Source organism: Pongo abelii, chromosome 10 (genome assembly GCF_028885655.2).
Source record: "Pongo abelii isolate AG06213 chromosome 10, NHGRI_mPonAbe1-v2.0_pri, whole genome shotgun sequence".
Taxonomy (NCBI): Eukaryota; Metazoa; Chordata; class Mammalia; order Primates; family Hominidae; genus Pongo; species Pongo abelii.
In genome coordinates, this window is record NC_071995.2 from 97,807,009 (window position 1) to 97,834,808 (window position 27,800).

The window sequence follows — 27,800 nt, forward strand, 5'->3', positions numbered from 1 at the left end:
TACAAAAGGATTTCAGATGTTATTCACTAAATTAATAAATATAAGAAATGGCTATACTTGAAAAACTAACCATCTACTAGTATGGAATTTAAAGGAAGAATATGACTGTCTAAGCTATAGCAATATATGGCTTAATGACTCTCTTGATGTTAGCAACCTGAATAAGATAGCAGGTTTCAGAAACGACAATGGGCATTACTTAAATGTCCCAGTTTGTTCACCCTGAAACAGATGCAGAGATATTAAGTGATTTTCCCAAACAGCTCAGTTCAGAATATCATTATCAGACCATATCCATTTCTAGTTCTCCAAATACTATGATGATCTATCGTGCTTCTAAACCTAATCCAACTGGTACAGTCTTTTCAGAGACAATATGTGATGTGTTAGAATGAAATGCCAAGAGAGACTGTATGAAATTAAAGACTTAATCCTTAAGTAGAACTTAAATTGGTGATATTTGAACCTCAAACATTTTTTTCTTTATTTCCCTGATAGCTGCAAAAGGGAAATATCAAATGATGTGTGTTTATTGTATGGTGGCTGGAGAAGAGCTAGGACACTTTATTTACTATGAAGATTCTAAGGAGCTCTTCTGAAAATATAAGATACTTTAAAGAAGGGAGACAAGCTAACAAAGAGTTTGGCAAGTAGCAAAACAACACAGAGCAAAATACCAAGCTTTTTCTCGATTTGTCAGCTGCAGTGCTTGGTAGGACGAGATGTGAATACTCTCTTGTACCTCATAGCTAGTTATTACTTCTGCTTGATATCAATTTCTATGGAAACAATAGATTAACCCACATGTGTGGAACTGTGTTTGTTTTTATACTTGCTGTGAAATTACCATGCATTACCCACAGAACCATTTCATTCCAGTTGGAGCTGTATGCTTTTTTTTTTTCTTGCTTTTGAAAGAGCTAAAAAGCTGAAAATTCTTCCCCCAAACCTCCCTCAACTGCAAAGCCTTATAGGATGAACAGCAAGAAGAACAAAGCTTACTTCTTCCCATTCCGATGTGAAGGATGGTGTTCTTTCAGAATTCCGTTTAGAACTGTGTTCAGCAGTGGAAGATTCACTCCAGTTAACTCTTGATGTTTTCTCATTGGAAGGATAGGCAATGAGATCAGAATCAGATTTAGAGACATTTTTTGATAAATGCATGTCGATCAAGGCTTTAGGCAATGACCTTATTCTCCCCAGAGTGCAGGCTCTCTCCACAAATCCCCCTGTGTTCATAACCCACTGGTCCCCATTCCGAGATCCACTCCTGGTTGATCTTGTGCCAACAATGGTATGGTTTTCGAGTTGGTTGCTTTTTTTGTGAAAAATTGTTCTACTGACCACTTTGGGTTTAATTTTCTTTACCAAAGGTTCTGAGTTATTTTCTATTGGAGACTGCTTGAAAGGCAAAGGACTGTTTGCCAAACTGACTTCATCTTGTCCTTTTTCACATTGTTCTCTTTTCCCATAGAGATGAAATGGATTTTCAGGGGACTCACAGGCTGGAGAGGATCCATGGAGCAGGCCTGCAAATTGCCCAGGATCATATTCTTTTGGGGGATCACTGTCATCCTGTCGGGAGAGGTCATCTGCAAAAGGAAGGAAGGGATAGCAGGGTTTATAAAGGGTTCTGAAAGCCACGATATAATAGCAGTGCCCTTATGAACACGTGGGCTATCCAAGCATTTCATTTACTGCTACATAGCAATACCTTCACTTTATGAAATACCCCTGACCCCACAGTGCCATGTATAGAATGAATGTATGAGTGTGTGTGTGTGTGTGTGTGCATGTGTGAATCATTCTTTCTGATATACCTTAGAGTTCATTTCAAAAGTATGAATTGTGTATTAATTGAGTGACTTCATTCACTTCTCCCTTGAACCCAGGGTGTATGTTTTATAGTCAATGAATAAAACTGGGTTTTCTTAAAGTAGAACACACACATCTAAACTCTCACAGTAAATGAATAATCATGCAGTAGGACACTAGGCAGGTAAGTCAAGCTCACATATAATGACAACCCTCTGCCCTCCTCCCAACAAATAAATTCAAAAACCAAATTTTGAAAAAAGGTATTATTAAAAGTAATTTAAGTTTAATAATCCTGATCATATTACCTTAAATATAAATTAAAAATGATTCTATGCAGATTACATAATTTAGACAAAAAAAATTTGTTCAGACTTAACATAGGCAAACAACGCAATATCAGAAAAAGAGAGACTCTAATACAAGAAATTAATGTTGAGCTATGAACACAAAGGTAGCTTTTTCTTTCTTCACTGAAATAGCATTAGCTATTTTCTAATTTCTTCAGAACTTTGAAGATGTAATGCAGAAAAGAAACCGATGATGAATGATCATTTTTATTCCTTTGGATTTTTTTCTAAGATAAAACACACATTTTCTCTGAGATTTAAAATACATCATGCTTTTTGCAACTTAATTTGTCTTTTAAAGACATACTGTGTAAAAACCTGGCCAAAGAATTTAGCAAAGAAAGTAAGTGTCCTTTTTTCAGTGTTTCTTTTAATTCATATCAATAGCTAAATATTGCCAAGATGAAAATTTAAATTACCTGATAAGCCCATAACTCACTGCTGCAAAGAACTAAAGTATAGTAAATGTGGTACATAATGACAACAAATCCAAAGTTGATTTGCTGATTCATACTTTCAATAAGTTAATTATTACCATAAACCCCAAACACTAACATTTTTATAAATTAACAAGTAACATTTAATGGGTAAGTGCTATTTACTAGGCACTGAATGAGGAATTATATCATCTCATTTGACACCCATAACAATCCTATGAAGTGATTATTAATAATAGTTATTATTTTGTGATGGAAAGAGATGGCCAAAATATCAAATTCTCATATTTTTAAGAAATTGGCAACCATAATAAATCTCATTAGACACTGGCTCAGAAGATGCTACAGACACATCTGCTCTTTATAGTGAAGATTGGCCCCAGGTCTCGATACCGCTCTCTGCCTGGGAACTGGTAAAAGCAGGTATATTCCTAGCTATGTATCTCTAGATTTCACCCTGGTTCCTGCTTGATTTTTCCAAAGAGAAGATGTCTGCCTGCCCAGCTATCTACCAGCATCCTGAGATTGAAGAAAGAAGAGTGACAGGAAGAGAGATCCAAGAGACATGAATCTACAAAAGCAACAATCTGCATCCATCTACTACTATTACATTCACTGTCTTCTCACAAAAACAAAACAAAACAATAAAATCTCATCCGTTTCTAAAATAGCCACACTGTCTTGATAACTCCCCATTTTGTTTTCCTTTCACAACAGAGACCATTCTAGGGCTAGAATAGTGAGTGGATAGTGGGATAAGGCAGCTTTGAATTCTAAAGACTAGAGTTTATCACTGAGTATGTGCATCTTTAAGAAGTCAAAGCCAACACTTACACAACTTAAGACACTGACATTTCCCCACCTAGTAAGTGATTAAGCTGAGATTCAAATTAAGGTCTATCAGATTCTGACATCCATTGGCCTTGCAAATATATTACTATTAAAGATAAGCTTTTAAAAAATCTAGGGTTGGTTTATCCATAGGACAAGCAAGTAGGCTCTTTGTAAAGAGAGACATGCTTCTCCTCTTCATGACTATATCTGGAATTTGGGAAAAGTGGACTAAAAGCATCAGAGCTTTTTCTTTGTTTTGTTTTGTTTTCTTCTTGGAGATAAGCTAACACTAAGAAGAAAATAAGAGCCGGCATCTTGTTCCAACGCATTTTTTTTCCTAGGCTACTTGGATCTCACATAATGCTTTACAACATAAGCAGGTTGGTATGGGTGACAATAATGGTGATTAAGGTGGTAGGAAGGAGGAATTCTGAAATAAGGAAGTTTTAGAATTTCATTTTGAAAGTTGCTGAAGAAGGATAAAGGGTCTGAATTTGAAAGGAAAATCGAAAAGAGCTTGCCTATTGTGGGAAAAAGATTCTGTAAATCTCAGCCAAAAGAGTTTCTGACAATGTTCATTATCTAGAAAAATGAGAATCTTAGGGGCGTAATATTATTTAAAGTTTTCTGCAAATATTATTATTAGGTTACCATCCCCTCTGTAGTTTGACTACAATGACTATAATTACCACCCCACAATGCTTTACACTGTCCAAGTCCTCTAGACACAAGCAGTCACTTCTCAAAGTAAAAGATAATTTCATTGTTAGCTTATAAAGCTTAGTTTTTTGAATAGCAGTTCTTAGCATTGTGATGGTAACATTTCTGCCAAGAGTGGTGAAAAGACAAATATTACTTGCTTTTTCCAGTGGCCAAATCCTAAAGATTATTCAAGTCAAAGAAAATGAGAAGTTGATATGAAGCCTCCTGGAAAGCCTGTGTGGTGGATTGATTGCAGTTATGGCCCCAGTCTGCTCACAGCTCCCTGCAGACACAGCCCTCCCCGTATCCAGTCCTCCCACGCTGACTCCCTCACAGCGTGGCCATGTGCCTTGTACTGCTCAGTCAGACTGCAGCAAATGTGATATAAGCAGAGACCTCTGAAAAGCATGTGTGCATTAGACTTGTTCCCTTGTTGCTCTTGGAACCCTGACACCATGTGAACAAGCCAGGCTGGCCTGCTGGATGATGAGGTGACACATTACCCAGCTGTTTCAAAATGTAGGTTTTATTATTTTTCAGGTATGTTGAAACCAACAGATCAGGAGACAATTGCCATTGAAAGATAGATGCTCTACTCATTGATCTGAGAGGCATGCCACATTATAGGGGCCACACAGGGAAATACCAGGGTCCATCAGGAAGAGGCTGACAAAGTGAGGGGAGATTGTGGGCAAGAGCCTTTATTATGGTTTCCATGAAAAGAAACACACAAAGCAGGTATAAGCAGGTTTAGGAATGGCTAGTTTGAATAGTTTCAGCAGACTCTGGGGCATAAGAACTGTACCTAGTTGTCTGGTCATTAGAGCAGGTGAATGAATAGTGGCCTAGAGAGTGAGAGCCAGATAAAGGAGGTAATTGGGAGTATGGGCTCTACAATTGTTAGTTTGCATAAGAAAAGCATGCTCTCCGGTGAGCTGTTTACTATCGCTAGGAACTAGCTAGCCCTAGGAGGGGCAGTCTGTCCACAGCAAGAGCCCAAGAGACCAAAGCATAAAAATAAAAATACACAAATAAAATAGAAAATAAAAAGACATGGTTAATACATCAGCCAGTCCTGTCACCCCAACCAAAAGCCAGCCAACTTCCACCTATGTGAGTGAGGCCATCTAGGGCCTACCAAACTCAGGCCATTCTGCCAATACCACCGATGCATCAGCAAGCACAGCTAAGAGGAGCTGAGGTTTTCCCAGGCCAGAAGAAGACACCCACCAGGATCATGAGCAATATTAATGGCCATTAAGTTTGGGATGGTTTGATATATGAAAATAGATAACTCATTCAACCTATATCCCAAGTTTTAAAGAATTAATATATTCTTCAAAATAAATTCTGGCAATGTTTATATTTCCACATCTGGAAAATGATGATAGTAATAGAATATACCTAAAAGTGCTGTGAAGATTGAATGAAATCATAGAATAATAAATGTGTTAGTCCATTTGGGCTGATATAACAAAATTTCATAAACTGGGTAGCTTACAAACAACAGATATTTATTTCTCACAGGCCTAGAGGCTGAGTAGTCCAAGATCAAGACACCAGCAGATTTGGGGTCAGGAGAGGGTTCATTTTCTGGTTCATAGAGGGCACCATCTTGCCTGGGTCCTCACATGGTGGAGGGAGCAAAGGAGTTCTCTGGAGTCTCTCTTATAAGGTCTCTGTCGTCATGACTTAATTACCTACCAAAAGGCCCACCTCCTATTACCATCACTTTGGGGGTTGGGATTTCAACATATGAATTTTGGTAGAACACAAATATTTGGACCATGGCAAGAAGTAAAGCAGTTAGAACAATATATGCTGCATAGAACACTAAGAATATGTTTCTATTATTATAACAATAATTTTTAATCTGTAGGGTTTCATTTTTACAAAGAAATACAGTAATAACTGTATTAGATACTCAGTAAAGATTATTTTGACATAATAATCATGTGGGATTTACTCCTTTGTTTCTGTTTGTATATTTTAAAAAAGTATACTTTGGAAAGAATTTTTTGTGTTTTCTTACCCTTCAGACAAAACGGAGGAAAAATATATAGATTAAACTGTTGTCATAACTTGTCTCATTTAATTTTACACTTCTCTTTTGATAAGTGGATATTTCATGCCAAGGTACAGAACTAAATATGTATGAACTCCAGTCTGATAGTTATTCAAGGCATCATCAGCATTTCAAAGAAATGTCAGAGTAAATGTCCAATAGGAAGCAGTTCAATCTCTGTTTATCCATCTTTGCTCTGATTTTTGTCACCTATAAATCACCTGATTAACAATAAAATCCAAAATTTCACGTTATGGAAAAATTATAGAAAACAAGTTACTTTTTTCTATTATAGAGTATAACTTTTGTCTATTGGGTCATTGCATCTGCTTTAGAAAATAAAAATTTTTCCTGTTTTTAAGGATACCGGGGCTGATGTTGATATTAGTAGAAACTGTGAATTTATTTCACAAATATGTATAAAATGTTTCCTGTATATCAGGTGGCAAAGTTTCAGCAGCGTCAAAGGCAATGTCCTGCCTTCATGGTGCCTACATTCCAGCAGAAAAGACAACTACAGGCAAATCAAGAAATATTATAATTTCTGATGACGGTATATGCTGTGAAAAAAATAAAGCAAAGTAATGAGATAGAAATGAAAGGAAGATGCTCTAAGGCAATTAGGAAATGTCTTTCTCAGGAGCTGACATTAAGCAGACACAGAAATGACTGTGAAAGTGTACATCATTCAAAGTTTTGGGGGAGGATTATTTCAAGGCATAGGAAAGAAGATATGAAAAGTCCCTAAGGCTAAGAAGAACAGTAAGAAAGCCAGTGTGGCTATAATAGAGTGGTAGGGGATTAGTAGAATGGCTGGCGATCGAATCAGAGATGCAGGTAGGAATAGGGTTGGGGTGATATGACTTATACTTTTAGAAGATAATTGGTATTTCTGAACATGACAACAGCATAGTGTTCTTTTTAAATTATTCACCTCAATTCTCATAAAAAGAAGACATGGGGATAGTAAAAGAATAAAATGAGCACATGACAGCAAAATAAAGGAAAAACACTACAGGTGATATCTCCAGTAAAGCTAAGTATTAAGAAATCCCCATGGCCCTGAAAAACAGAGGGGTGTAGCCAAATCACATGACAGTAGCAGGATCCGGAACTGAATCAGCAGTGGTGCAGCAATAGTGTTGAAGAGAAAGGGAAATTCAATGGCACCTACAAGCCATGGAACCCAGAAATTGCCATCAGATACTGATTTCCCAGAGGAGAGGGTCTTGTGCTAAGCAGGAGAGTGTGCAGTACAATTTGAGAACAACTAGCAGAACTTGTACACATCTTGTAACAAGACCACAGGAAGTAGCTTACTCCCTCGAGAACATCAGAAATCTCCAATAAATGTATACTTGTAGTAGGCTACAGATCCACTCTGAAGAAAAACTTCTGGGGGAAGAATATAAATTAAGCAGGGTGAAAACACCAAAGACGTGAAGGAGAAAAACATTTCATATAATGGGGCAGTAGGGGCCAGGTGCAGTGGCTCACACCTCTAACCCCAACAGTTTGGGAGGCCAAGGCGGGAGGAACACTTAAGCCCAGGAGTTTGAGATCAGCCTGGGCAACATAGCAAGACCTCATCTGTACAAAAAATGTTTTAAAAAAATTTAAGCATGGTAATGAGTGCCTGCGGGTTCCAGCTACTCAGGAGACTGAGATGGGAGGATTGCTTGAGCCCAGAAGTTCAAGTCTGCAGAGAGCTTCGATCACGCCACTGCACTTAGTCTGGGCAACAGAGTGAGACCTTCTCTAGAAAAAAAAAAGGCAGTGGGGGTGGCATCAGGCAGATGTCCAGTGGAGGGAGACTTTGAATGTAATAGAATAGCAAAGCACAGTGTTCAGATGTGAGAGCACCACTTTGGAAGGCAGGTGCATGGAACTCAAGAACACTGAGGTAGTAGCAGGAAGCCTTCCTGAATCAAGCAGAGAAAAACCTGTATTTCTTAATACTTCATCGTAACTGCAAAGGAGAAGGCCCTTGAGATGTGATGGGCTCATGGCTACTGTGGCTTATCCCTGCTCCCATACAGGAACCTCTTCCTAATCCATGACATCCCTGCACATTAAACATGGGAAATAAAAAAGATTCAGATAGAGGGCAATTTTAGGAACAAAATAAATGACAGTAATGGATTATAATCCATTGAATAAAATAGAAAGACATGAGCCCATAAATAGATAAATGATTTAAAAGTTCGACTAGGAATGGGAATCTTAAATAATTTCAAATTGCATCCCCACAAAATACTTATTAATTAGAAAGAGGAAAAAGAGACACTCTATAGTGAAGAAATCTGGGAGACCCTATCTTAATCAAATGATCAAAGTGAACAATACCAGTAATGGAACAAATCAAAATCATATCCAGTGTGGTAAAGATGCAATGAGAAAAATGCAGAATCACTTTTGGATTTTCCTGCCAAAGATGTACAACCTAAATCTAATTATATAGGAATATCAGAAATATCAGAGAAATCCAATTTGTGGGCCATTCTACAAAATAATTGGCCTGTAATCTTCAAAAGTGTCAAGGTCATGAAAGTCAAAGAAAGTCAAAGGAACACTTCCAGGTTGAAGAAGACTAAGGAGACATTACAACTAAATGCAACGTGTGATCCTGAACTAGATCCTTTGATCATAAACAATACTATTGGGGAAACCAGCAAATCTTGAAGGAGGTCTGAGGAATAGATGCTAGTGATGTATTAACTTTATTATTTGGTTGTACTGTGGTTGTGTAAGAATGTACTTACCTGTAGAAAATATACACTAAATTAATAGTTATCAAAGTGTAGTCCAGGGATGCTTGGGGTCTCCAAGATTATTTCAGAAGTTTCATGAGGTCAAAACAATTTTCAGACTAATACTAAGACATTATTTGCCCATTTCACTTTCATTATCTCATGAGTGCACAGCAGAGTTGTTCAGAGGCTACATGATGTGTCTTTTCACAGTGGAAATATGTGATGCCTCTTTCTATCTCAGCTGTATGAACTGGCACGCTATTACCTCTTGACAGAAGAAAGTCATATGTCTAAACCTAAAGTAAATGGAGTGAGGATGTAAATGGCCACCTATGCTACCGCACTGCAATGTACCATGGCAGAAGAAGAGAGTAAAGAACTGAGAACAGTAATCTCATCTTAAAAATAATGTTTGCTCTAAGTTTTGGGTAGATGCCATTTATTAAGTTAAATGTCTTATCTTCTAAGGTTGCTGAGAATTTTAATTGTGACTAGATATTGAGTTTATAAAAAATGTTTTTCTGCATCTGTTCAGTTATGTAATTTTTCTCCTTTACTCTGTTAGTGTGAATGACATTTGTGCATTCTCTAATGTTAAACATTAGATATCAGTGGGATACGAATAGGATAAACTCAGGGTGGTCATAATGAACTTTCTTTTTGGCATCCTGCTAGATTTGGTTTGTTAGTACTTTGGGATCTTTGCATCTATGTTCATGAAAGAAATAGGCCTTTGGTTTTACCTTTTTTATTCTGTCTAGTTTTTACATGATTACTCACCTCATAGAAATAGCTGGGGAAAATTTCCAGTTCCCTAGAAGAGTTTATATAAGATTGGAACGATATGTTTCTTGAAAGCCTTTATATTTACTTTACCTTTAAAATCATCCGGACTCAACATATTCTTTGTGGAAAGATTTCAAATTATTCATTAAATTTATTTAGTATAGAACTATCTGGAGTCTCTATACCTTTTTGAAGTTTTTTAAAGTTATAATTATCTAGAATTTGTCTAATTTTTCTCAGTATTAAAATTCACTGGTACAAAACTATTCATTCTTCTTTCCTAACCTTTGAACGGTTTTTTGTATCTGTAGATTTACCCCCTTTTCTTTCCTAATAGGTTTATTTGTGCCTTTTTATCTTGATCATTTTGACTGGAAAGTGCATCCATTTTTTTAGTGTCACCAATGATTCCACTTCTGGCTTTGTGAATTAATATTACATATTTGTTTTCTATTTCATTCATTTCTGTCCTTTACTATTTTCTTTCTATGCCTTTTCTGGATTTATTCTATTATTTCTTACAAAATTTCTTAAGTTGGCATTAGCCTCATTAGTCTTCAGCATTTCTTCTTTTCTAATATAAACATTTAAAATTTCTAAGTTCCATTTTATGCTGCATTCATCACATTTGATATTTAGCATTTATATTTTTGTTTAACTTTAAAGGTTTTTAAGTTAGTATTATGGCATCTCCTTTAACTCATTTCTCATGACTTATTTAGAAACATGTATTTAAATTCATAAATATATGGGGATATATATGGGAATCTTAATTTAACTTAATCATTTTTAGAAAATATAGTGTGTATGAATATGAGTCTTTGACATGTTGAAACTTGCTTATAGTCAAGTCAAGATCACTTTTTGTGACTGTTGCATGAGAATTACATGTATTCTCTAATTGTTGAATACAAAGCTCTTTGCATTATGTCAGATTAAATTTATTAATGGAACTCTTAAACTGTTCCATTGAGTGAGGTGTGTTGAAATCTAATATTAGGAGACTTATGTTTTTTCCTATGAAATATATCTATATTATATCTGGCCAACATGGTGAAACCCTGTCTCTACTAAAAATACAAAAATTAACTGGCTTTGGTGGTGCATGCCTATAATCCCAGCTACTCGGGAGGCTGAAGCGGGAGAATCGCTTGAACCAAGGAGTTGGAGGTTGCAGTGTACCGAGTTTGTGTCACTGCACTCCAGCCTGGGTGACAGAGTGAGACTCCATCTCAAAAAAAAAGAAAAAAGAAAAAAGTCTAAAGTTAAATAATACCTTATCCACTTCCTTCCTAAACAATGTAAAAACTTCAGAGCATTTTACATTCAATTACTTCTTCTATAATAAATATTGTTGTCAGTGTTTTAATTATTTTTGTTTGCTTTACAAATCAGGTGTTATTATTTTATTCAGACCACTTTTAAATTTCAATTGGTTTACATGTTTGCCATTTTATTTACTCACAATTCCTTCCTCAGAATGGCCTGAGATCATTTTCCTTCTTAAAGTTATTCTTTAGAATTTCCTTTTATACAGGTCTCTGGTGGTCAGTGCTCTAGTTTTCAACTGTGAATATCTTTCTATTTTACTCTCATTTATTTAAAATTCATAATTTTAGGTTGATAGTTATTTTCTCTCACAGTTTGAAGAAATTATTCCACTTTTTTGTGACTTTCATCTTTCCTTGATAATTCTGCTATCATAATACCTGTCTTTCTTATGGGTGATCCATCCTTTCTCTCCACCTGGTTTGAAAATCTCTGTATTTTTCAATTTCACGATAATGTGTCTCACTATGGATTTCTGTTTATTTATCCTGCTTGGAATACAGTGTGTTTTCTGGACCTGTGAATCCATATTTTTATCAATTTGGAAAAAAATCAGCCATTATCCATCAAAAAATGTCCTCTCCTACATTTTTTTTTTTTTTTTAATTATTTCATCCCAGCCGGGCGCGGTGGCTCACACCTGTAATCCCAGCACTTTGGGAGCCTGAGACGGGTGGATCACGAGGTCAGGAGATCGAGACCATCCTGGCTAACACAGTGAAATCCAGTCTCTACTAAAAATACAAAAAATTAGCCGGGTGTTGTGGCAGGCGCCTGTAGTCCCAGCTACTCAGGAGGCTGAGGCAGGAGAATGGCGTGAACCCCAGAGGCGGAGCTTGCAGTGAGCCAAGATGGCGCCACTGCACTCCAGCTGGGGCAACAGAGCGAGACTCTGTCTCAAAAAAAAAAAAAAAAATTATTTCATCCCGAGTCTCTGATTCAAAGTTAATCTTCTCATTCCATACTTCATATCTCTTCATACCTTCCAAATTTTCTGCCTCTTTGCCCCTCTGTGATACATTTTGGGGAATTTTTTTCAAATGTATCCTTCAGTTCATCAATTTTCTCTTCATCTGTGCATAATCTGCTATTTAGCCTATTCATTTAGGATTTTAAAAGTAATCTCAAGTATTAAATTTTTCATATCTGAAAATGCCATTTATTTTTCAAATTTTCCTGTTATTTACTTATAGTCATCATTTTTTACTCATTTTAATGATAAGGCATATTATTTATTTAAATATTTTGTTTATATATAGTGGTTCTATTTCTTATTTCCTATTTCCAGTAATAATACCTATAGTCATTGAGTGCTAAATATGTCTGTGTTATTTTTGTCGATATCTACTTATAGTGGTTTGCTTTTCAAGGTATTTAGAAAGAATTTATTATTAACTTTATTACTTGATTTTAATCTATGGAAGCTTGTCAATCTCATCAGGGAAGGTTTTCTGCAGAGAGAAAACCTTGGGCTTCCCTGAGCTGTGTTGACTCAGCCTTCCAGCCTTCCAGCTGAGCCAGGGAACAGTGTCCCAAATAGCAACACTATTATTCCCATCTGCACTCAGAACAACATCAGCCCTCCTTCTCTTCTATCAGACGTTTTTAGAGAGCAAGAGTCACTGGAGCAGGCAATGTCTCAAGAACATGTCTTATTCAGAATATATTTGTTCTGCTGCAGAAAGATCTCTCAGAGTACCTAGACTGACATAATACTTTGAAGCATAATATTTTTATTTAAAAATGTACATTTGTGACAATTTCACTTCAAAAAAAACAGTTTATTAGGACTCAAAAGTTTTTAATATGACTCTTTAAATGATTTGTACCCTACTACATAGGTATGGTTAATAATAACATGCCTTGCCCTGCATGTTTGTGCCTTGTAATGTAATATATAATCAATAAATTATCCTGAGAATTATATAAATGAAGAACAAGCTTATTTTAATTAATTATGGCCTCAAATAAAGCAAATCCTTTTAAAATAAGATCCCCCTAAAAAGTATATTTATAAAGAACACAAAAGAAACTAATGGAGGTTTGGTATTTTTAAAGAATTCCAAGTAGTCTATGATCTTCATTTAAAAAAATAAGCATGCAAAATAATCATAGAGTGTGTTTTGTACATAAATCCTAGATCAACTTGATTTGACTAAAGATAGCAAGGAGCTAAACTTTAATAATATATACTGTCAACCTGTCTCAACAAGCTTTTAAAAGAGTGCTGGGTTTCAGAAATATTAGGGAGAAATATTATCCACTTGGTTTTTTTTTTTTTTTTTTACTTATAATGTAAACTTACGTGATGAGCTAGTACATTCATTTTTTTCCAAATATTGAGAAAATATTTTCCAGCTCACTTTCCAGGTCACTTTCACATTGAGATAGAAGTGTGAGTCAAACAAGTAACAATGAGCCACAGAGGAAACTATATAGAACTGACATTCCCTTAATTCCCCAATGTAAAAAAAATCAATTATAGTTTCCAAACATACAAGAAATTAATTTAAGCAAACTCCAATTTTCTGGAAAGGAATTTATTTCAAAAATTACAAAGACCAAGATTCCATACTAGGTAAGGGGAACCCACCAATAGGTATTGTGCGCCTTCTATGTTCAAGGTCATTCTATCTCATTTAATCCTCACAAAAGTCTCTGAAGTAGGTATTATGGCATTTGCACTGATGAGGAATTAGATAGCTAGTGAACAGAGGAGCCAGTATGAGACATAAATCTGGCTAATGGAAAGCCTGCTTTTTTCCGATACATCATGATGCTTTGTGTCGGATTACCCTAGAACCTCCTATGGCATCAGTACAATGCACCATCCACTGGAGTGTCCTATCCAAGTATCACTGGAGTTTGAAAACCACCCAGTGGGCCTCTTTCCAGGTATCAGTAGTGATCTTTGGGTATTTATTCTGATTGCACAATTAGCCCAAAGATTGCTGGTATGCTTAGATGCTGAATGGTGTTAGATAGAGCATGTAATAAAATTCCCTCTTCTAAGCAACTTAAGACTGGCAGCTGCCTTTCTGAAAAGCCACCCAGGTAAGCTCTGTTGTTTCCTAGTCTATTAGCCCTACACTCTGCCAAACTCAGCATTTACTGCGGAAGCCAGAGAATGCTGACATTCTGACAGCTCTTGGACAACAGACCATGCTGTTTGGCTCTGATTTCAAACATTTATAATCTTTTCTCTTGCTCCCTTTGCTCAGTACAGGAGAGAGGCTATCAGTCAATTTCCCCACCGTTTATAGCAAATCCCAAGGCTCCCTCATTTCCAGCTGCTAAGCTGCCTGGGCAGACTGCATTACTAAATTATTGTATCTTTTTGGTAGAGTGCCTGATCTGTCTTGGCATGCACTTTGCATTGAAAGAAGCTCCTGTTGCAAGCAAAGGAAGCCAGCGACATTCACCCTTCCCACACGTCTTTCCTCTGTTACCCTCAACCACTAACTTCTTTGTTTCCCATGTATAAGCCAAGTTCATAGGGGCAGTTTCTCAGCTATCTCTGCCTCCCTAGGGAGTTAAGGATTTCAAAGAGAGTTCTGTGCTAAGAGTAATTCCCATAGCCTAGAGCCAGATGAATAAATGGTGTCTAGTGAATAACTACATCAGAACCAAGAGGTTTTGTTTCTCTCTTACCAAAATGTATTTCTTTGTAATACCGCAGTCACTGTAACCATGTATTTTCCTCAACAGAAGAGACTATATTGGGGGAAGAGAGGAAATAGCCTCTTTAACTCAAGTCTGTTGTTTCCAAGAGTGTTGGTCCTTTGGTTTAACTTATTTTAATAACTTCCCATTTATATACTATCCCAATGGATTATGAATGTGAAAAAAGAACTATTCTGAAGAAATAAAACAAAAAAAGATTTATGATCTTTAAATAAAAAAGGAAGTGATTTTGTAATATAAAAGGGACAGAAACTATTTTTAATACTCTAAAATGAATAACCACTCCGATTCAATTTTCAAAAGTTATACCTTGAATTTGAATTCAAAGTCACCCAAATGTCCTCAGTAAAAGCTCTGAGAATGTAATGGATTCAAATGTATCCTGTGAGTTTTCTATTCCTGTAAGCAATGAACAGCCTAGATTTTTCTCATACGTATCTCAAGAGATACTTCATTTCAAAAGAGCAGGAGAGTTATCAAAAGTGTAATACTATTAACAAGATACACCATAGAAAATATACAGAAACGTTAAAGATAAATTATATCTAGGGAGTATGTTTTAAATCAACTTTGCTGTTGCTATGGTAAGAGATATCCAATGTAAAACAAAAATCCTCTATAAGGCTTTGGTGCTATAGCCATGGCAACAATGATGTTCAACTCTGCGAATGTTTCCATCTGATTCAGAGAGAAGAACAAAATATGCTTTAAATGTATGTAAAATGGCTTAGAAAATCGATCATTTATGGCTATCTTTCACATGACCCTTCAACCAATTAAAGAAGGCATTGTAAAGATAGCAGCCAGAGAGCCTAAACAAAAGGCCCATAGATTTGCTTGGGTTTTTCATGATCACAGAAGCTGGAAAGATCCACTTTGGCTGAGGTGTTGGTAAATGACATATTCATTTAGCAGCTATCTCACAGAAATTTTCAGGTTGGGGCCTCATGTAATTTTCCATGCATAGGAAAAAACTAAATGCAATCAAATGACAATTTCTACCTCTTTAACACAGGAAGAGAAATATTAACCTAAAGTAAGAAAATATGGAAAGTGGTGTTCTAGCTCTGCAAAAGAAAAGTCTCTTAAATGCTAGTCTCTTAAATCTACTCCAAATAGGCTTTTGTTCCACCTACCTCCACAGAATAGCCCTTAACAATATCAGCAAAATCTCTACCTTCCTGAAATGAACATTCATAACTCTCATCTTACTTGACCCACCAGCTATACAACTGATATAGATTATCACCTCTTAGATGAAACACTTTCATTAACTCCCAAGATACCACACTCTTCTGGTTTTCATCCTACCTCCTAGGCTGTTCCTTCTCATTCTCTGCTCATTCCTTCTGTTTCCAAATGTGTAAGCATTCAAGTGCTCCAGGGCTTGGCATACTGGGACCTCTTTCCTGTTTACATTTTCTGTTTACATTAATTCCTTTGCTGGCCTCAGGGTTTAACATATTACTGAAACAACTACAACACCCAAGTTTCTATTTTCAACCTGACTTCTCCCCCAAACTCCAGACTTGTATATCCTATGCCTCCTTTTCCCTCACACCCCACACCCAATCACACAGCGAATCCTGGTGGCTCTACCTTTAAAATATAACTGCAACCTGCCTATGCCTCACTTGTCCTTTTCTCCCTGGATTATTGTAGCAGCCTCCTAACCATCTCCTAGCTTTCATTTTTGCACCTCACAGGCAATTCTCAACATAGAAGTCAGAGTTATCTTAGTAAAACTAAGGCAAATCATGTCACTCCTCTGCTCAAAACTCTTCAATGGCACCTTGATCCACTCTGAGTAAAAGCCAGGATCCTTACAATAACCTGTGAGGCCATACGTGATCTCAGACCTGTGGATACTCTGCCCCAATTCTCAAATAAAATAAGCTCCTACTACACTCCTTTTCCCTTAATTGACATCTAGCTATACTGCCTCTTGCTGTTACTCCAATGCATTAGGCATTCTTCTGGGTCATGACCTTTGTACTTGTTTTTTCTGCCTGGGATTCTCTTCGCTTAGGAAGTAGCCCCCGCTCCAACACCTTCTTCAAATATTTATTCCTAATGAAACCTTACTTCATAATTTTTTCAATAAGGCCTCCATGGATCACACCATTTTAAATGGCAACCACTAATTCTTATTCCCTTCCCTGCTTTATAGTTACTCCATGACGCCTATAAATATAAAAATATATATATTTTACTTATTTATGCTATCTTAGGAGGAGAGACATTTTTGTCCCTATCATTTCATTGCTATATCCAGAAATTAGGACAAAGCCTGGAACATAGTGGATAATCAATAAACATTCTTTGACTGATGGGGTGAAATAAATATATAGATATTTGCATGTGAAGAAAAATTCAAGAGTGATATTAACATAGCTAAATGTTAACAGTGATTAACAATAAGTGACTTTAAAATAAAATAACCCTTTATTCTGTTTATAAAATAATATATGTTCATTCTAGTTATTAGTGAAAGTAAAGAGAGAAGAAAGACACTCATAATTCCAACACCTAATGAAAGTTACTATTAACATTTTCATATTTTTTTCTTTTGTTTTTTATGGACATTATTGTCCCCCAATGAAAATAAGATCACTCTGTTTATGTAATTAAAAAAAATTTAAATCTCACTTAAAAAATTGAGACATATTTGTCTAAAAATTTTTTGTCTAAAAAATTGAGACGTTTATTTGTATCATATCAATCCTTGAAATATTCAAAGAACTGATACATTTGATTTTGTTTCTCTCTTTTTATAAAGTACATTTGGTGTTTTATAGTGACTAGGGGAATGTGTGTGTGTGTGTGTGAGTTTTTGTTAGTCATTACTTTTATGTTACCAAAATAATCTTCGGACCTGTTTTATCTGTTTTCATGAGTAAATTTTTGTTTCTCTCTTGATAAGTTAATAGCTAATATTACTAAGTGCTTATAGGTGTTAAGTATTTCAGATGCATTATCTGATTTCATTCCCACACAATGTTCCCTCACATAATACCCCATAATACTCTGGGGTATTATGGTATTCCCATTTCATAGGTGAGGAGTTGAATGCTTAGATGTTAAGTAACCAATCAGGGTTACAGGGTTACTAAGTAGTGGAGAAGCACATGAACAAGGTACTCATGCTCCTTACTGTTAAATCATTTGCACTTCTAAAATGAGGGAATTAGCAGACTTGTTATCTCTGTTCCCCTGACTCCCCACTCATGCCCACGCCCCGTTTTCCAATTTATATTAAAATAATCTGGGTTGTAAAGTGCTGATACTATATTACTGTATATTTTATACCTTCTCTTTTCAATTTCTTTTAGATTTATAGTGTTACAACAATATTGAGAACAATTATTTGAAAACATTTTATGTTTTACAACCTTTATTTTACATTCTAGAATCCTTTATGCTACTATTTCCCTTGCCCATTCTTGAGAATTTATTTATCCCTTGATCAACTGAAGTATATCTTTGAGCAATTACTTCAAAGAGATAGGTTGTTTTCTAAATTACTGATATGGTTTGGCTCTGTGTCCCTACCCAAATCTCATCTCGAATTGTAATCCCCACTTGATTGGATCATGGGGGTGGTTTTCCCCATGTTGTTCTCATGACAGTGAGTGAGTTCTCATGAGATATGACGGTTTTATAAGTGCTTGACAGCTCCTCCTACACACACAGTCACTCTCTCTTGCCTGCTGCCATGTAAGACATGCTTGCTTCCCCTTCTGTTATGATTATTAAGTTTCCTGAGGCCTCCCTAGTCACGTGAAACTGTGAGTCAACTAAACCTCTTTTCTTTATAAATTACCCAGTCTTGGGTAGTATCTTTATATCAGTGTGAGAATGGACTAATACAATTACATATCTGAAAATGACTTACTGTGGTCTTGCACACCTTGGCTGGGCATATAATTCTTGAATCTTAAGTTCAAATCCATTGTCCTAAAAATTCTGTATACAATTCCCCATTGTCTTCTGTAAGTAACCTGTTTTATTACATTAATATCTATCTAGATTCTTATATGACTTTTTCCTTATCCTTGAAATTATAAAAATTTAAAATTTCCTTCTAAAATTATTTATTTCAGAAATTTTGCTAAATTCAGTAAATCTGTAATTTATTATTCTAGGCATTCTTTAGCTCATAAACAAACAATGAGAGTTTTCTTTTATTGATGCTTTACTTCACTGCTATGCTTTTCATTCTAAAATTCCTATCATGTGCATATTGGATCTCATGGATCTTTCCCCTGTGTTTTATCTTTTCTCTTGTAATTTTTATTTATACATTTCTTCTGTCTATTAAATGTCTTAATATTCTACTTTACTGACTTGGGTTTCTCATGATCCAGTGTATTTTTTGCCTTCTTTACAGTTTTGAATTTGATATGAATATTATTCAACCACATGAAGCCTTTATGATCTTACAGTTTTAACCCTTCATGACTGCTTAGTCTGGTTTCATGCAGCGTTAGTCTATTGAATATCGTTGAGATCCATTTGACGTTAGCATTTTGGAAAACACTCTTTTCTTAAGAAAAATTTTACGTCAAAGGATGCCACTGTTTTCATTCTTCAGAACAAGCCTTCTCTTTTGAGGTATCATTTAATGTGTCCAGCTCTTTCTCTACTTGCTCACTGTTGCAAAGGGTGGTCTTAGCTTGTCTCTTTTGGGGACCTGGGATGAGTTCTGTCAGGGATTTAGGAAATTCTCCTTTTCACCTTTAGGATTCAAAAGAGAGAAGAAAGGAAAAGCTTAGGTTAACTGCCGGTTCTGCCATATTGCACAACTCTAGGGTCCTTCATTCACATAGTACAAATGTGCCTCCTGCAGTTGTGGCTGGTGGTGGCCATGCTCACTGCAGTTTTACTTCGTTGGTCTAGTGTAGGGCTGTTCAGTAGAATTTTCTATTATGAGGGAAATGTTCTATATCTGTGCTGGCCAATATGGTAACCACTAACCACACATGATTACTGTGCACTTGACATGTAGCTGGTGCAAATCAATAATTTAATTTTAAATTCATTTAATTTTATTAACTTAAATTTTACTTTAAATAGTCACATGTAGTAGTGGCTACTGTAAAGGACAGTACAGGTCTATAGCAGTGGTTCTCATAGTGTGGACCCCAGAACAGCAGTATTAGCATCTCCTGGACACTTATTAGAAATGAAAATTCTTAGGCCTTGCTCTAGAATATCTGGGGGTGAGCCCCAGAAACCTATATTTTTACAAACTGTCCACTTGATTCTTACTAGAAATGCATATTCTTAGACCTCACTTTAGAATACATGGGGATGGGCCCAGCAATCTATATTTTTACAAACTCTCCACTTGATTCTTACCATTAATGCACATTCTTAGGCCCTGCTCTAGAACATCTTGGGGTGGGCCCAGCAATCTCTGTTTTAGCAGATCCTCCACGTAATTCTGATGCACATTAACAGATGAGAACCACTGTTCTACTGATCACGAGTTAGGAGAGGATCAGAACTAACAGCAGTCACAAAAGGGACTTTTTTCTCTGTTCCAGTGTTTCTTTTCTATATTTGAGATGAGCTACTAGGAGTTAACTGGGGCAGTGTCCTCATTCTTTGCTTCTCACAGTTGTCCTCATTAAGAACCAACCGTGACAATGTTCCCCTCAGTGTAAGTGAGGTGTAAGCAAGTCATGATCCTTGCTTTCCAGTGGGACTGGCAGGATCCAATGGTACCTCCTCACTGCCCCCATGTATTTCTTTACTTCCTGCTTTAACCTTCTAAAGTCTTCTCCAGTTACTACCATGGAGAGTTCTTCACATATGGGGAATTACATATCTTCAGTCCAATTCAGTCTTCAATCTAGTTCACTTTGCCTTCTGTCTTGCAAGAACTCTTGAAATAATCAGTATGTAGATGTCACCCATTATTAACTTCCCATACTAATACAGATATTTTTCTTCCTTACTTTTATATCTGTTGGTCATTTCCGAGGTAATACAGAAAGGAGTGAACTAGAAAAATGCATTCAGTCTTCTGCTTTTCCAAGAAATCGTCTATCTTTCTCTTAATGCCTTACCTTATATGAGATATTAAAAATTTTTCATATAATTCTGTAGTGCTTTTATATGTATCATTTCATTTAATCACCAAAACATTCCAGTGATATAGGTTTTATTACTCTTATTTTCCAGACAAAGAAACTGAGGCTTACATGGTTTAAGTGAGCTATATAAGAGGAATGGGTAGACTATCTGCTTTGTAAGGGTCTCTGATATGCAGAAAATGATGGCTAACATTTATTGGATCTTTATTATGGACCAAGCACTGTGTTAAGTGTTTTTTATCCATTGTCTTATTTAAGGCTTATAAAAATTTCCATTTTACAGATAATGAGCAAAACCAGAAAGGTTAAATAACTTGTCTAATTACACAACTGGTTAGTAAAACTGCCCATTTCCATGCCCTGGTCTGTCTGACTCTAGAGGTTGTGCTGTTACTGGCTATGCTGTATTGGTTTCTTGGCCTGGAAAGTAATCAAATGGCATGGGCAGAGTAAAGAGTATAACATTTCAGAGGGTGTCCTTACATCTCATCATTTATCACACAGTGGGTTATTTAATTTATTTTCCATACCACTACCAAGTCTACAGTCATGGACTTAAGGGTTAATAGAAACCCATTAATCTCTGGTAATTTTAATCTTTTGCTTATTTTTTCTTATTCTGAATGGAATCCCTAAAACCATATGAGTCCTAACTTTTATCTCCATCCATTCTAAATATTTACTGCACAACTACTGCATGCCAGACACTAAGCGAGGTGCTGTGTTCTTGATGTTTGCTAGGTAGCAGAGCAATAGTCCCTGTCAAAACGTTTGGTGAATTGCCTGGTTACTGTTAAACTCTCCTCCCAGTCTGCCTTTGTTATGAATAGGATTATGGATTCACTGAAAACTTCACTTGAACTTTAAGTATCATAAGAGTATTTGGAACAAATAGGCACCTTGACTGCAACTCCGAGGAGTTCTGTGGCTTCCTTGCTGCAAATTTAAAACAGAGAACTCCATCTCCAAATCAGTGACATTCAGACATGTGCATCACTATAAAGGACAAGGGTCAACTCACCATCCAGACTGATTTGACAGGAACGATTAAGAGATGAAAGAGCTGCTTTCAATTGCTCAAGCAATGAATTTTCCATACAATGCACCTTTCCAAAGTCATGATCAAAGGAATCCTTGCTGAAGCCTGACTCACAACACAGGGAAATACTTTTATGCCTAATTTTTTTTCTCTCCTGACTCTCTGTCTCTCTTGCTACAGATATGTCAGTACTAATTTAGTTCCTCTTATAAAATAGAATTAAAATATCTTACATTTTTGGAGCCTGTTATTGTTTATAAAAGATATACATTTCCAATGTGTAATTAAATATAATAGGATAATCTGTGAGGCAGGTACCATTTCCCCCAGTTTGTCAATAAGAAAATAAAGATTATTTGGCTGTACATTCATTCATTCATTCATTTATTCAATCTTCCAACAAACCTGTATCACACTGAGGCACTAGAGTGACAAAAATTAATCAAACAAGGTCCATTATCTTGAACAGCTTATAGTTATAAAACATACAACTAGACATATTATAACATGTGTTTTTAAACAAGTTTTGTGAGCTTCAGCGGAAGACAAAATAAAATCTTTCCAGAAAAAAATGGAGCCTTGGAGGACAGGTAGGACTTAGATATGCAGAAATGAGTGAGGGGCATTCCAAGCACAGGAAGCATGCACAAGCAAAGATATGGAGCTCGGAAAGTACAGATGGCACAAGAAAACTGAGTTGTTTTGTATGTATGATTGCTGAAAGAAGACATGAAGGGAGAATGGTGAAAAATAAGGTTGCAAAGGTAGGTTATAATGTTTGAGGGATATAAGTAATCTAACCAAAGTAATCAGAAGTGGGACTCAAACCCAAATTTTACTCTGCGGTTGGAGCTCTTACCTTGCTAGTGCTATATTCCAAACTTCTTAACACAGTATATAGCTCAATCAACTTGAAAAAATAGATATAGGACTATCAAGAGAACTCAACTCATTTTTGAAAGCCATCTATATCACTCTTTCATTTAAGAACTGCAAGATGTATATTTTAAGGCAACTGATGCACAAACTCTACAGACAGTGATCTCAGTATCTGTCATATTAAAAGTAACTTTGTTTTTCTGAACACTACTAGAATTCAGAGTGTTTCAAGAATTCCCCCTTGAAAAAGGGGACAGGAAGCCCTAGGTTGTTAAGCAGTTGCTTATACCTGGATAGATCTTGTTCACTTCATTGTAAATGGAAGTGGGAATCTTGGTTGAGTGAAAATCAGACCGGCTAAGTTCTCAGTTCCATCAATATTTAAGGCATGCAATTGGTTTGGCTGTTGTGTCTATGTCACCTTGGCCTCTTCTATGAGGGCCACGACACAGAGTTCACCCCTTGCAATTTTCGTCCCCAGTGGGTATTCACTGCCTGACTCAGAACTTTGAAAAGTTGGAGACAAAGATAATGGGCATAAAATGACCCCCAACTCCAACACACACACATGCTGGTAGTGATATAAAGAAATGTAATAGGAAAGCACAATTCCCTTTTTTATTCTAAATTAAAAAACGATCACTTTCCTGTTTTATGCTATAGCTGACACAAGTAGTAGAAAAATTTGGAAGCACAAACTGCAACAATATGACAGTCAAGGGCATGGACTCACTGATGATAAAAAGAAAGAAGGGTTTACATTTCCAAATATTCTCCACTTCCATTATCTTTTTATTAGGGAACGCCATTTGAGACAATGAGTTCTGTCTTTGGAATAAAATCTAACATGGAAAGCAAAATGAAATTTATACTCCTTATTAATTCATTGTGCATAAAATCAGGTGTCATTGATTGTGTCATGTAACGGCTTGCTGAAAATCATTACAAATACACAGAGCACAATTCTAATATTACTTTAAAATCAGCTTCCCCTTGAAAACAAAATCCAGATATTATTTATAAAAATACATTCTCTAATTCTTATCTGGGAAATGGCTCCTAAATGAACAGATGATACCTTTGCAATTTGAATTTAAGAGCTGCTTATTTGTCACTAAGGCAGTTAGTTTTGACTATGCAGTTTTCGTTTTATATCAAGCAAATACATTTTTTTATTTTCCTGTTTTAAATATTATTTTCATGGTTACATTTATTTAGAGAAAATTATCTATGGTTTACACATAAAAGACAAGCATCAATTGAGCAAATTACGGCATTTATAATTAAATGCTTCTTGTATGCAGTCTCCAACACTACTAAAGGAAGCCATCACTCTAACATAATGTTGAATATGTTTAGCATAAAATTGCATTAAACAGACCCTTAGAGTTCTTATTAATTTATTTCGGATGAAATAAGCAGATTTTTTTTTGGTCACATGTTTTCATGTAAATTCACCAATTCAAAAGACTTGCTTATTATTATTATTATTATTATTATATTATTATTATTATTTGAGACGGAGTCTCGCTCTGTTGCTCAGGCTGGAGTGCAGTAGTGCAATCTCGGCTCACTGCAAGCTCCGCGTCCCGGGTTCACGCCATTCTCCTGCCTCAGCCTCCAGAGTAGCTGGGACCACAGGCGCCCGCCACCACGCCCAGCTGATTTTTTGTATTTTTTAGTAGAGACAGGGTTTCACCGTGTTAGCCAGGATGATCTCAATCTCCTGACCTCGTGATCTGCCCGCCTCGGCTTCCAAAGTGCTGGGATTACAGGCGTGAGCCACTGCACCCGGCCGACTTGCTCACTATTTTTAAAAGCATATTTTACATGAGTGATACCAGGGGTACTTGATAACTGACTGAGCCACTGTTCCATTTGAAATAAAAATATGGAGACATTTCAGGTGAGAATTTTTGGCATTAAACCAAAGGATGATGAATAGTTAATTTTTCAAAAAAGATAGCAAAAATATTAAAATATTTAACAAACAGAGTCCCTTGATTAACAGAGACTGGAGTGAAAGTGAGGTAAGACTGTGTGAAACTCATAAAAGGCCCCAGTTAGGTTGATCAATGAGGTTCCAAGACATAACTTTGAAATTAGGCAATCCTTGACTCTTCCTTCTCTCTTACCTAGTCAGTATCTCAGCTCATTGGATTTTATCTCCTTTTCTAAAATTGAAATGCTTTGCTCTTCCTTACTCAGACTTTTCCCTCAGCTCAAATATCACCTCCTCAGAGAGGCCTATTCTGATCCCTAATTTAAAGTAATCATCCTCTTAGCCCTCACCCCACCTACCACTCACTGCCTCCTACCTCCTCCAGTCATTCATATCTAATGTATAATCTTCCTATTTTATTTACCTGAGGTTAGTTATATTTGTTTTCTTGCTTATTTTCTGTCCCTCCCACTAGAATGTAAGATTTATGGAGGTAAGGACATTATCAACCATGTTAACTGTTGAATCCCTAGTGCCCAAACTTTGTGGCAAGTACTTGAAATAACACCTATCCACAGTGTCCTAATTCAGGTCCTTATTAATATCCTGTCTGGGTACCTGTAAGAGTTCCCTAGATGGTTTCCTTAATATCAGCCTCATCTTCCTCAAACCCATTTTTTGCACTAGAGCTGGATTGTTCTCTGTAATTCAAACCTAATGATGTCACTCCATTACACAAAGCTCTTCATTGGTTCTTCACTTTCCAAATGAATATTGTTGAACCATACAGAGTGGTGTGCAGTATCACTTTAAGTAGTTCAAAAAAGAATATTTTAATTTAATAGTTTTTAAAATTTATTTTAATGTGCGTTAAAACAAACCATCAATAGCACATTAACGATTTCGCAGATCTTATTACTGAAGATGAGAAAAATATAAGTTATAATCCATTTGCAGACATGGAAAAATTAATGAATGTGTCTTTAAAAGAGTTTTGAATGTGATCAGAGACTAATCTAAAGGATAAATCCCAATGCCTTCTCTTCAGTTTCACAGAGTCCCTGCCTATCTCTCTGGCATAACATTCACTACTTCTTGCCTTGCACTTTATATCTTGGCAAATTCAAATTATTTGCAGCTCCGCCAATTCATCACATTCTTTATGGCCTCTCTTTTTTTAGTTAAGTTATCTCCTGTGCCTAGAATGCATTTGGTTGGCTCTTTTCTCCCTGTTTACTGTCACATGGTTAGCTCTTCTCATCCTGTGACTCAGCTCATGAATCACCAACTTCACGAAGCCTTTTTTGTTTGTTTATTTCTCTTTCCTCAGGTTTGGTTAGGTACTACTTCTTTGTTCTCCCTTAACATTCTGTAAAAACATTTTGTTTATACCTACTGCATTGAAAAATAATTAATTATTTGTGCATATCTATCCTTTAAGTGAAATATTCCTAAGATTAGGGATAATGTTTTCTTTACATTAGTATCCCTAGCTTCTGTTATAGGACCTATTCTGAATAGGTGCTCAGTTAAAATAATTAGTTAAGAGAAGGGGCCATAACATCAATAATTAAAAAGTTAAATTAAAAAGTTGTTCACCCAGGGTATGAGACACATCGTATTCATTTATTCAGTCAGCAGTCAGTCAATAAACAATATATATATATATTTACTAAATGTTAAAAAGTATGGGCACTTAAAACTAGTTTGTCAAAGAGATAAATGAAAAGGTCTTAGCAACATGGCATAGTAGGACCTGTTGGCGGGGAAGAAAGATGAACCAAGACTGGAATGAAGGAAGGATTGGGTAATAGCTGGAGGTAACAGTTGATTTTATTGATTATAAATGTTACATCTCATCAGAAATGGTACCACAGTCCATACTTACCAAATCAAAGGTGCATGTGGGAATGAGAATTGGTGGTGCTAATAGAATACATGTCAGTGAAACTTTCAGATATCAGATGTTCTGTTTTTTGTCTTTCAGTTGGGAGATGGAATCAGTGATTATCAGTGTTCACCTGACAACACCCCAAAAGGGGCCAGGGCAAACTGCTAGTGGGAACTGTGCAGAGACCCTAGTATGAGAAAATTTGTTCAATAAACAGTGTCTTCTATGGACCAAACACTGTGGATATAGAGATGATTCCAGTATATTATTATGGTTTATAATGACCATAAGTGATTGCTATAAAAGAAGGGAACTGTTGTCGAGTTTCAGAGCTAACCCAGGGATTACATCTTTGTTAGACATAATAGATAAGGGCCATGTTACTAGAACACTCTTTTCAGAACGCTTTGTTAGTGCTTGAGAAATAACATATTAAAATCCAAGCAAAAGACAATTCTGGGAAAATGATGAAGTAGGAAGCACCAGAAATCTATCTCCCTGCTTAGACAATAATTGCTCTAGCAGAATCTGTCTAGTATAACTATTTTGGAACTCTGGAGTATAATGAAGGCTTGAAGCATCCAGGAGAAGGATAATTGGGATATCCATCACGTTAAACATTTATCCTGATTTGACCAATACACACGTACACAGGTATCAAAATATTACATGTAGCCCCAAAATATGTACAGCTATTATATATCCGTTAAAAATGTTAAAAATAAAATTTGAAGTAAAGAATTAAGTAATTTCCTTTGCTTCACTAATCAGCAGAAAATTTGAACATAACATACATTTTGAGAGTTTGGATTATAATCATTTTTAAGGATAAAACCTATAAATCCCTTTCTTCTCCAGACCATTTGAGAGATTTTTTATAAAAAGCATCATTTGAAGATATGCTTTTATTTTTTTCTTATAAAGCTTCAATAATCTCTTGAAGTTGTTCACACACTTCTACAACGCATTTGCTATTCCACTGATTATTGTGCAGTGCTATTACTGACCCTACCAATATCTCTGGATCATGCTACATTTGGAGAATAATATTCTTCCATATATCCAACATGCAGTGGTGGGACAGGCATAGGATAACCTCTACAAATATTTGCAATCAAAAGGAGGGAAAATGGAAGTTGAGCAAGTTACTGGTCCGTAGACATTCTGAAATCCAGTTGGGTGCAGATTGCATT

General features: G+C 36.0%; 1 protein-coding gene across 5 annotated transcripts in view; it reads right to left on the bottom strand.

Moving 5' to 3' along the window:
- The window catches only part of ANKS1B (ankyrin repeat and sterile alpha motif domain containing 1B), a 1,278,065-nt gene that overhangs the window by 514,802 nt on the left and 735,463 nt on the right, over positions 1-27,800 (bottom strand). For all 5 annotated transcript variants that reach the window (XM_024256170.3, XM_024256168.3, XM_024256167.3 and 2 more), the window contains exon 13: positions 1,003-1,592. In XM_024256170.3, the coding sequence (XP_024111938.1) occupies positions 1,003-1,592 (590 nt within the window). The remainder of the gene's footprint in view (positions 1-1,002; positions 1,593-27,800) is intronic.